The sequence below is a fragment of the Phocoena phocoena genome, chromosome 6 (assembly GCF_963924675.1).
Source record: "Phocoena phocoena chromosome 6, mPhoPho1.1, whole genome shotgun sequence".
Taxonomy (NCBI): Eukaryota; Metazoa; Chordata; class Mammalia; order Artiodactyla; family Phocoenidae; genus Phocoena; species Phocoena phocoena.
Genome location: NC_089224.1, coordinates 61,747,550 through 61,760,116, shown reverse-complemented (window position 1 = coordinate 61,760,116; position 12,567 = coordinate 61,747,550). Strand labels below are relative to the sequence as shown.

The following is a 12,567-nucleotide window of genomic DNA, read 5'->3' as shown; positions in this document are numbered from 1 at the left end:
TACGTGTTACCCAGTATGGTAACTACTAGCCACATGGGTTAAGGTGCACTTGAAATGTACCTAGTGTGACTGAGGAAGTAAATTTCGATGCAATTTAATTAAACTTACAATTTAAATAGCCACATGTGGTTAGCCCTACTGTATTGACAGCACAGCTCCAAAGCAACAATCTAAGGTGGGCATATTCATGAAATGTGTCCTATACATTTTAGAGATAGAATGTGTTATTGCAAACCTTAAGCTGAAGCAGACTTGTGCTATCACAGACTTGTCAGCTACAAGAGCTTCAATTACACTCTCAAACTGAAAGCCAAGGCATATTGCTGGCATCTGACAGTAGATACAGACCCTGACAAAAGGCCACAAATGTGATTTTTGTTATCAAAGTTTAGACAGAATCAGTCCAATCTGTCATGTATGTTCACAGATTAACCTAAAGTAACATGGTTAGTAGGGGACAAAGTGGAGAGGAGAATTCATATCTCTAGCTAAATAATCCACATTCCTGAAATATACTCATCAACTATGAGATAACTGTTCTCTTTAAGAAATGATTACTTGGGCTTCCCTGGTGGCACAGTGGTTAAGAATCCGCCTGCCAGTGCAGGGGACACGGGTTCGAGCCCTGGTGCAGGAAGATCCCACATGCCGTGGAGCAACTAAGCCCATGCACCACAATTACTGAGCCCATGTTCTAGAGCCCGCCAACCACAACTATGGAGCCTGTGCTCTAGAGCCCGCGAGCCACAACTACTGAAGCCCCCGCACCTAGAACCCGTGCTCCGCAACGAGAAGCCACGGCAATGAGAAGCCCGCGCACCGCAACAAAGAGTAGCCCCTGCTCGCAGCAACTAGAGAAAGCTTGCACACCGCAACGAAGACCCTACGCAGCCAAAATTAAATAAATAAAATAAATTTGTTTTAAAAAAATGATTACTTGATTCACAAAAGCATTCTCCAGTGTTAAAAAACCAAAACATCCTGAAAAGCAAATGGTTATTAATTTACACGAACATTTCGGAATACAATGAGTATAGTAGGGGACCTAAAAATTCTAAAACTCAAATGGAAACTATTTGAACATTCTAGGCTGTTCTTTTCAATAACTGAAATTAAGCAATCTTAAATATACACTTTAGAAAAGGGCTGATAAATACACCACATCTAAAATGTTTCTCTAGTCTCTCTGAAAAGAGTATCATCTAACAACATATCTTGTGCAAGTTCTTTACCACATGGTTATAAAATACAAATACAAAAATCAATTTAAAAAGATTTAGTTTATTATAATATTAATATTCTACATAATATCAGCTGATAGGACAGATTGAAAATTCATAGTTCATAACGATTTCCTAAAGACAAAAGAAAAAGCAAGGACATAAAAGTGTACCTTGGTTTGTATCATTCTCTGTGGAATATTGTTCATGGCATTGGAAAGCCAACCTTCAAGGCTTTTTGCAAAATTTCGAATGGCTTGGGTCAAGGCACCTAAATGTTAAAGAATAAAAGCAGAACGAAAAAGATACCAAAGAACATTAATCTTTATGCTAGAATAAGGGAAAACATGCAAGCACAACATGTGAAATAGCACAGAGCTTATATTATCCTCATTGATAGGACTTTATTTAACATTATTCCTAACTTTGAAAGAATCCAAATATTATATCATGGGCTTGTCTTTTAAAGCTATTTTGTTCCCAGATACTTATGATACTTTGTTGGGAAATGAAAACATTCAAACATTTTTGCTTATAGCAACATATACCAGTTGTGAATATACTTATGGAATTTTTTTATCTTAGACAAAACACTCTTTTCAAAAACAGCTTTGTGCTCAAAGGCTAAGTATTTTCTTTAGAAATTCTTTATCTTGACTTTTTTCAAGCTCTTAACCTATTTTCACTTCTTTAGTTAAAAAGAAAATAATGCAAAGCTTTCTCTTTTTCTCTATGCATCTCTTTACATTAGAACATGTCAATTAGAGTAGATATCTCTCACTCGTGTTGAAAAGTAAGGTAAAATTAAAATTGCCTGCCTTGATACTTCTGGATAACTATTCTCCATTTCACTGGCAGGTAGCGATAAAAGATCACCGTGAAAATGAAATTGCTGTCACAGAGGCCAATATTCTTAAGATATTCCTAAAACAGTCCATTCCATACTCTTTACATCTCTGTTAAAACCTAAATAGGGATAGGTCCCATGAGAGTAGTGTTTATGGTGGTCATAAAAAGATTAGAAGCATTTTCCGTTAACAGGGGTGATTATGACTATTTTATAAGAACGGATCTGCTTACTGAGATGGCTGTATAATAGGAAACAGAATTCTTTTGTTCAACAAGTAATTCAGTCAGTAGCATTTTACTTCACCTGTGCCCAAGGCTCCACAGTGTAGGGAGCAGTTTTAGACATTTCATAAGTAAGTGTTTGAAGCACCCACAACAGAAAATAAATCTCTGTGGGTTCCCTATAATGTGGGTAAGTCTTACAATTGGTAGTCCACAATAAGAGACAGAGAGGTTACATTTTTGTCCAAGGCTCCCAAGAATATTAATGTTAATGATGGGATTAAATTCCTTGGTTTTTCTTTCTGTGCTCAAATGAGTCTGACATGCTTCTTTACTACTTTTGTTAAAGCAGGGTTAGAAATAATTAACTTACTCAAATTAACTGCAAAAGACATACATTTTACTATTCCAATAATAAAAACAACTAATTTTTAAAAATTATTTCTTTAAGTGGTCAAATGACAGAAGAGAAACTGAGATGGTTACATTTTGATTAGGAAAAACACTCAAGAAGTGCAGACTTTTAACCATGAGAATCATCTATTGGAAACACTGAGCTGGAAATTTCTTGAGAACTAAGTTTTTGAAATTTCCAAAGCTTCTCACTTCAGCCAAAAAGAAAAAAGAAAGAAAAATATTTTTCTGTTGTATTATGTACTGGAACCATGGAGGGCAGGCATGAATGGAAATGAAAAACAGTGGAAAAAAAAATTAAAGACCCTCTTTGAAACTCAGTAAAATTTTGTATACGATTCAATTTGGCTATCTGTATTATGTAGTTTTCTATAATTAATATATAATAATTATTTAATCTGAAAAAAACAAGAACTGAGAAAAGTTACTTAAAAAATTTAATATGGGTCTTGTTTTATTTAGACACATTTAATGCTAGGGAGATTGTAAAATAAAAAGATATGCTTTGTATCTCAAATGATTGTAAGTTTTTCCTTTTTTGTACTAAATGACATTTTGGGTCACCTTTAATTATAATCATAAATTGTACATTTGAGTGTTACCAGTTGAGTTCTTACACAATTTTTTACACTTCACTTTTTTTTCCCCATTTTCAAATAAATGTATTTTAGAGTATAGTAGCTTCAAGCTGACTTTAAATTAGTGTGATATGCAGACTTTTTTGGCTAAAAAAAGGAATCCCATCTGGACAGTAAATGGTAGAGTGAAGTACTAGTAGCCAGGAAAATTAAATTTTCAAAAATAAAATTAAGTTTGTTCTCTCTATAGGGATTCATGTCAGATCAAATTGTGCAGATTGACAACTTTTTCTCATGAATGGATGGTTAGAAATTTAAAACTACTCTAAAGCCAACTTGTCTCAACCTGCTTATGATTAATATTAAAATGCACAATCAGAAGATAGTGATCTACACTGTATTTTAAGCTTTATTTTTGTTAAGTCTTGTTATAGAACAGGAATTAAAATTCCAAATTTACTTGGTAGGATGGCACCTTAATGCACCTTGTAATTTCAGAGAAACTGTAAAACTATACTCATAATTCCTGAATTTGAGTTGTCTGAATGCAGAGACAAACTACTTGACAAAATAAAACGGTTTTCAAATCAAAATTTGCCAAAAACAAAGGTCATGTGTATTGTGTGCTTAAAAATTCTGGGGTTTAAAGCCAACTACACTTGATACGTGATTTAACTTAGGGAACCGCTGAGTTTACAAGTTAAAGTCTTGTGATGCTAACATAGAAGCAACAGATTTTAGAATTGTTTAATGAACACTGATGTTGTTGACTGGCCTCAAAAAAGAAAGCGTTCACTGACACCTTTTCTTATATCTCATGAGAGAACTTTGTGTTGGTGGCAAGATGTCACAGGCTAATGAGGTACCCTATGCAACTTCTCTTAAACATCTCTAGAGATTATCACTCAGAGCACAGGAAGCAAGACAAAAACAGGAAAATCAGATTCTGGAACATAAATCAGTAGAGAATTTACACGTTGAAATTTTCCAAGACAACATCACTTTTAATCAATCTTTAGTCAGGAAACTTGGTGCAGATAGGGTAGAAAATATTAGTAATTTATAAAAATGTGAGACCATGGCAGCTGGATTTTTAAAAAACTAATTTCTATACAAATTTATGTATGTTTATGTGTGTGCTCATTGATATTATATGTAAATGTATGTCTAAGCATATATTTTAAGGTGGTAGGGAACATATGAAATAACTCATATCTTCCACTGTTATCATATTTTAAAAAAGAAAGTATAAACATACAAATGTTAGTATCTTCACCATTTCTTGCTAAATCCCTATTTAAATATTTTCTGGAATAATTTAACACAAAATTAACTGTGAAGAGTGTACTTCGAGTACATGGCTGCTAATTTTACAAGCTAAAAGATTGCTTTTACCTTATTAATGTCATTGTAGAGTAGCAATACTGTTCCATATCTTTAAAAGTTAAGGTTACCAGTAGGTGCTCATAAAGGTGTAGACCTAAAATCACTTCAACTGTCTCTAACACAAGTATCCATGATGGCTCTTATAGTGACACTTGCAAAAAATAGCTTTGTTTGCAACAGGGTAGTTTAAAAAACACTATCACTTAAAAAAGTAATCTAATTTATCTACGTAATTCCTATTTGCTTCATGGCAGGCATACACTGCTAGTGCAGGTACATTGATTTTTCTCTCAAAATGCCAGTTAACCATTACTGTTAATGGAAACTGCATTTGTAGTTCTTAACGTGATGTCGGTGACAAAGTAAATGCTTTTATAAAGAAATTCAACTTCAGTAGAAACCAAGATAAATTCATTTCAAATCAAAAGCAAACATGAAAGAGGCTGGTCTAGCAATTACAGATTTCAAAAATTCGGGGCTTTATGAAGGAAACCCTTTTCCTTGGGTAGAATGATTTTCACATGGTTGACTGGCCTGGGAGTGTTCTTGCAATTAGTCATTGGGGCTGTCACATCTATAGGTTGTCTTTTTTGTCAAAAAGAAAATGAAAGATTGAAAAACAGAGAATTTTTCCCTTTTTACTACAGTTTTGCTCTAGGCTGCTTTCATGCAATACTCTGTGTTGCATGTTTTCTATTTGGCAAATTTAATGAGATTAGAATCATTCTAGTTTGCAACGTCACTACCCAAAACTTCCTGGGTGGAATGTATGAGAACAAAAGCATCCGTACTTGTCTGCATTTAACTTACTAGGAATAGGTCTAAGGACGTCGGGGATGAGAATCTCCACCAAAGCCTGGTACATCCCATGGTCACAGTTACACATCCATTTCAGGATAGACTCATGTTTGCACAGAGTTATCAGCTTTGCTTTCGGAAGTCGACTTTCTATTTCACTCAGATTGCTGGTGTGAATAAATGTAGCAAATGAATAGATGGCAAATGAGGATAAAAAAGAAAATGGACTTTAAAAATAGTTTTAGTTTATCAAATATTACTGAGGTTAGAACTATACCACCATTGCCCTGGTGCCACACGGCTGGATATATATAACACTCCCCCAGAGCTGCCTATGCACGTTAATACTTTCTGACGGTATGAAAGGCAGATATGATACTAATTCCATGAGGATGAAATAGTTCTACTGCAGTCCCCCAAATCAATATAAATGGGAGCTATAATACACACGCTGAAACCTCAAAAGAGTAGTTTGTGGTTTATTTCAATCTATTCAATTAATGTTATCAGGTAAGGTTCACAACTGGTATACATATCTCTAATTTGTTAGCTGTGACATCTACTCAGCCATGAAAATGAATTGGAAAAGCATGTTGATTCTGACCTTGATTCAGTAATGGTAGTGCCGTCAGCTGGAGTAGAGGGAGAATAGCGCCAGAATGTTTGCCACAATTTTTCTATCAGGCTAAACTGAAGATTCACAACAACGTCCAATATTGCCTAAAAAACAAAATGGTTATTGATATTACCTTACAAAATTTCTTATGGGGATGTGTGAGGAGTACATACTGTAAGAAGACTTAAATGTAAAGATACTTTTGGGTTCATAAATTAATATGGTAAAACTGGACTAAATTTTGCCAATGGAAATGGGAAAACAAAAGAGATTAGCTAGGAAAAAACTGGGGGAAATAACTCTTAAATGATTAAGCAGGGTAACTTGTATTCCTCCCAGAATGACCTCACGTCCCACCCTTACTTTTTCCTCTCTCTTTTCTCTCCATTTTCATGCTTGCTTCCCTAACTTTTCTTTCATTCCTTAACCCACTACTTCCCCGGTTCCCTTAATATTCTCAGATCCACAGGGACACAGAACATACATTCAATTCACATCAGTCTTTACTGGACTAGCTGTGTCCACTAGCCATAAAAAAAAAAAAAAAAAAAAGCAGAAGAGAAGGGTATGGAGGTGCTTGTGTATGGCAGACGGAGTTAGGGCTCAATCAGCTCTGGTTAGGGTTGCTGACCATGGGTTCTGGAGTGTTCCTAGCCAAGCAGAGGCTGAGGGCAGAAACTACAGAGTCAGGCTGACCTCCAGAGGGTACTGCCTGTCTTGGCAGAAGAAAAGCACAGCAAGCACCTCTCTGTGGTCACAGAATGGCTCACATTCAATCCTCTCTCAGCATACACCCTCTAGAGAGAAGCTATAAGACTATCCCCTTTTCTAACCTCGGGGGTGGGGCCCTCACCTCCTCCTCCTTAATTTTATCTCTTAGATCTCCAGCTGCATCAAGGACATTTTTATTTTTTTGATGATGCTAAAATTTGCCACTTTTGATGATCATATTTAATTTCACCCTGCCATTGCAATTAGTCTGCAAATTCGCCTTCAGATAAAAAGCAGTCATAAAACCAAAACTTGTTTGTACAAAGATCACGTGATTCTGTGATTATTTTCAGTATAAAAGACAAGTCCTCAGTATAATGTGTTTGATGTCATCAGCACTGAGAACAAAAACACGTAAAACAGTCCCTTCAAGATCTGCAAAATTCATAGAAGCTAAGAGACAGCAAGGGGCAATCGAGAGAATCAATCTGAACATTTAAGGCAGAAAGAGGAAACTGTAACTTTGTAATTCTGGAGTCTGTGCTACCCGTGTAGATCTGGCCCTGTGCATGATACAGAGAATAATTGATGTTCTATACAAAAACACTCTGAGACCAATTCAAGTATTAAGCAAAATCCGTTTGGGGGCATGTTCTGGGAACTAGTAGGAAATGTTGCATGTAGTTGGAAGATGAAAATGGAGGGAAGGGGACTAATTAATTAACACTCTCCTCACCCTTTAATATCAGCAACAATAAAAACACAAAAGCAAGCCCTGGAAGGAAAGGCATCCAGATGTCCTTGCTCCCAGGCAAAACCCAAAACCTTCTCAGGAGGCAAATTATTATAGCTGTGCTTTCCCAAATGTAGTTTAGGCACATTCTGAGAGATGTCTATTAATGAAGCAATTAGTAATATCTGATATAATACCTTACATATTTCTAGCTATGAGACTGCTGTAAGGACACTATGCATATATTAAAAGAAAAAAATGACTGTCAGAGCATCTTGTGTAGAAAATTATATTTGTTCCTTACATAACTAGTGATACTTCCAAAATATCTTTGATAAGCCAACTGTGCAAATTCCAAATAACAGCCAAAATGGGTATATTAATCTTTCTTAAAAAACATAAATTATAGGAAGTATGAAATAAAATAAGGCAAGTCACAAATTCAGTGCACCTTAAATTAAGTATCTCTTCAAATGAAATAATCTCAAATAATTCTTCCGAAAAGGACATTCATATCAGCCACATTTAGTCAGTTTTACAAATGAATAAAACATTTTATCATTTGTCCACCCACTTTTAAATATGTTCAAACTAAAATGTATGCCAAATATAGTTTAAAATAATCTGTATTTCACTGGCTCAGGGCAAACAACCATTTACAGGACTGGATCCGAGACTCAGGCACCTGTCCTTGAAAAGTTTGGAAGTGTGACAGGAAAAAATAATTAGAATTCTTCCTTTTCATATATGTCTTTATGCCCCATGAGAGGTGGCACGAACACTGGTAACTCCGAAATAAATGAGGATCATTCTATGAACTGCCATTTCCCATGCAGATTAATTACTATATATGTTCATATCTCTTCATATAGAGTATTCCTGGCAATTAATGAAAATTTTGTAATCCAAAGAATATTTTCATCTTATTGGGGGAATTTTTCATTTAGATTAATTTTAATGTATACTCTTTAGTAATGTAAATAATCATGCTCCAAGTTATATTTTGAATAAATATGAGCAACTTAAAACAATCCAAAATATATTTGTGTAGGCAGGGTTGCTTGAAGCAAGGTTCACCTGAACACAGAGAAATGAGAAACTGATTAGAGAATCTTTATGTAAATCTTCATTGAATATACATGGTATTCATGCAGAAAGAAAGAGAAATTTTTTTCTAGATAGGTAAGGATCAACCAGAAATTCTCTAATATTGGGAAAAGCAGTCAAAGAGAAACAGATAGTAAGTGTTTTTCATCATAACAAGGAATGTTGGGAACAACAAACTGGTAGGACATGTTGAAAAACACTTCTGGCACACAGTTTGTTAATAAAGAGAGAACTTGCCCTTGGTTGTTAATAATGAGAACCCCTGACAAGTACTCAGATTCACTCAAGCAGTTCTTATTTCTGGAGTGGGAAAAAAAATCTGTGAATGTTATGAGCTGAGACTTCTCACTGCATACTGCATTGTCAGCAGTCAGGAGGACTGCCCAAGGATTATCTTTTACTTCTAAGTAGATCATAAATAGCCCTGGAATAAAGCTACTTAAGTTCTAAACTGTTCCTCTTTCAAAAGGAGGGGTACTTTAGAAGACTCTTATTGCAATCTGTTATCTTCTTTCTACCAGGTGAGCTGCAGGTAGGAGCGGGCTTGGAGAGAGTTCACCTCCTGGAGACAACGTAGCCAATTTTGATATAGGATACTCAGAAAGGGAGTAGGAGTAGGGATGGAAAACACCAAGAGAAAACTTAATTAACCATGAAAACAAAACAAACAAAACTAGAGCCTCAATGATCCCTGGAAGGAACACCTAAAGTGCTTTATAAAACATTTCTAGAAAATAGTTTTGATAGAAATACACAGCTATCATGTAAAATTCAAAAAGTAAAAAGAGTATATTGAAAAATTAAGTCTCTTTCCCCTGACTCCCAGTCACTAAGTTTTGTTCCCAAAGGCAACCAGCATTAATATTTTGTTCTTTCTTCTGGAGAGATGTATATAACATGTTCTTTTTCACTCAAGTGATAATATATTATACTTGCTGTTTTACATCTTGCTTTTTCCCTTAAAAACAAATCCTGAAGCTTGTTCCAAAAAGTACATTTAGAGTTGCCTGTTCTTTTTAATGGCTGCATAGCATTCTACTCTATAGATCATACCATATTTTATTTATTCAGTTCCCTGTTAGATATTGAAGTTATAAGCAATCTTTTTCATTAAAAACCATAATGCAACAAGCTCCCTGTACACTTATCTCTTCCCCTACATGTAAGCATTTTTCTAGAAGGAGTACCTAGAAGTGGAATTGCTTCATCAAAGGATTCGTATTAGAATAGGCTAAGAAGATGGAAAGTAAAATTTATTCTCCCCGAGACATGAAGAAAAGATAACGTATTAGTGCTCAAAGAAATATGAAGTAACTTTTATCTGTCCTCTAGGAATATGTTTGATTATTTTGCTTTAGCAAGTTGCCTGGCAAAACTTAGCACGTGTCCGACTGTGTTTGAAAAGACTTACCTCACAGTGCTCTCGATAAAGACTCTGCAGTGACTTGATATCCTCAAAGGTAGTACCATCTGGCAGAGAAGAGATTTCAACTTCTCCAAACTCTGGAAGTGCTCGAGATGCATCTGTTACCATGACAACACAACAGAAAAAAAGTTATTGTGGATGGTGCCAATTACAGCTTAATGAGGGCAAATTTAAGAAGATTAAAAAGGAAAAAAATTTTAAAGGTCAGTGGTCCAAAAAGCAAGGACTTTTCATATTAGTATTTTATAAACAAAACTTAGCAGCAGCAGCAGCACCAAAGAATAGAGAGGATACTTCTAAAATTTTGGAGAAACTAAATTTTCACTATGATTATATTGGAAATAACACAGCTCAGTGTCTCTCAATATAGGACCCCTATGATAAGAAAAATACCTTGAGCTGGCCAGTATCAATTTTAGTTATTTTTATCATTATATTACTTAGGTACATAAAAATAAATCTAGCTTTAAACTTATTATGCTTATACCTCTCATATAATCATAAACCAAAAGACCTACGAAATAAGTACAAAGAAACCTAAAAAAATAACATTAAACTTAACAACATTAATTTGATATGATAGATGATGCTGTTGTCCTGTAACTAAATTACCTCTTGCAACATGAATATGGTATTGACTGCTGCAGCGCAGGATCTTTCGAGTTTGATAACCCTATACCAACACGTACTTCATGATGGCTGGTTCTCCCATTATGCTTCTATATTCAAATGAGCTGTGAAACTTTCCTCTACACAGAGCATTGGGACATCATTTAGCCTTCCCTTGGTATGAAGGCGTAATTTACACAGTAAGTCTCTCTCTATTCTTTTCTCATTGGCTCTGGACAATAATGCAATACACTTTGCTGCCAACCTTATGATAAATTCAAATACAAATGTGGAAACTAAAATTGCAGAACAGTATTCGTTCTAGTCTTCCAGGTAAGCCAGAATATGCTTTTATTTTTTTTTAAGATTATAATTGAAATAAGGCCACAAAATAAAAAACATAAAGAGTCTTGCTGAAAGCTCAAGGGTCTACAAGAATATACTTGAGGACTCTAGTTTGGGAATGCTGCCATAATGCTTTCATCTTCAGTAGCCATTCTGACCCCAGAGTACATTTCAGTTGTCTTTGTCAGAAAGTGCACATAGACACATATACACACACACAGACACATACACACACGCACTCTCTGAGAGCTTCTACTTATCTTGATCTGTTGTACCGAAACTATGCATGTTCATCTCTAGAAGAGCTGTCAATTAAAGTGCCATTTTTGCACCTTTAGCTATGACAGGAATATGCAAAATGTTCAAGTTCCACTTCCTTAACTCTTTAAATAACAAGAAACATGCATACCATCTATAAAATTACAAAAGTAGGAAATACTGTGATCAATTTAAAAGAATAAATTACTTTTTAAAAGTTTATAATAATTTTTTCTAATCTGAGACTAAATGCATATGCAACTTTATACGCAGGAAATGAGAATTCTTTTTGGCACTTCAAGTTACTACTGAAACTACCACAAAATTTTGATCATAAATGCCCAATTAATACAAATTCTGGAAAACAATTTCATAGAAATAAGCCTTTAATTCAGATGCATTTAAAAGTTCTACATAGCTTGAGATTTTAAAAAATAAGCTCTTTTTCTATGAAAAAGTAGAAATGAACTAGAACTATCATATAATGTGCATAGTTTCAGCACACAAAAAAAATCTACGTAATTAACATCTGTAATAGACATTGTACTTGGAGAAAACACTACTGTTGTTCTCTTGTTTTCAAAATCCTGATAGCAACTAATATGCATTACACCTTAACATACCTAAAAACTGTTGATGATGTTGACTTTGGGCAATTACAGTTTGCTCAACAGATGTGCCTGTCTGTTGACCACTTCCTGTGAAACCATCTGCAACCCCATCCACTTTCTGCATGGGCTTGTACCTAAAAATATTAGATGGGAAAAAACAAATAAACCAAATTATTCCTTGCTTTTTTGTACTACACAAAACTCCCAAGGCATTCAATTTTGTTCTGTCTTCTTTAATGTCTTACGATAGTTGTAAGAACTTCTTCCTTGACAGTCTCATAAAGTTAGGATGAAGAAATTTTTAAAATTGTAAAAAGGAAAAAGAAGGGGAGGGGCTTAGGAAGGGGACCCATTTTCGAAAATTCAGAAATTTAGCTAAGAATGAAAGTGTTATGAGGTATTTCTTTGGACAGCAGTAGCAAAGATGTCCATGATTATAGTTTTAATACACAGTTTGAACATAACTTTTAATGGCCAATGGATCAAGGGAGAAACATGTTAAATACATTGGGATGTTAATCTGAATTAAGATCTAGGACATTGGGCCTGAGAAATGTTAATGAATGGCTTTCATTTAATTTATATCTCCAAAATATGATTCAGCCTACAAACTCTACCATACTGTTTTTCATATCACCTAAAGCCTCCCATGCATATCAACACATTCATCTCCTTTGACTCCTG

General features: G+C 34.8%; 1 protein-coding gene across 2 annotated transcripts in view; it reads right to left on the bottom strand.

The window, feature by feature from the left end:
* Nucleotides 1–12,567, bottom strand: part of RFX3 (regulatory factor X3) — a 157,136-nt gene that overhangs the window by 40,635 nt on the left and 103,934 nt on the right. For both annotated transcript variants that reach the window (XM_065878684.1, XM_065878685.1), the window contains exons 7-11: nucleotides 11,896–12,017; nucleotides 10,046–10,158; nucleotides 6,072–6,187; nucleotides 5,480–5,634; nucleotides 1,394–1,491 (exon numbers count right to left, since the gene is read on the bottom strand). In XM_065878684.1, the coding sequence (XP_065734756.1) occupies nucleotides 1,394–1,491; nucleotides 5,480–5,634; nucleotides 6,072–6,187; nucleotides 10,046–10,158; nucleotides 11,896–12,017 (604 nt within the window). The remainder of the gene's footprint in view (nucleotides 1–1,393; nucleotides 1,492–5,479; nucleotides 5,635–6,071; nucleotides 6,188–10,045; nucleotides 10,159–11,895; nucleotides 12,018–12,567) is intronic.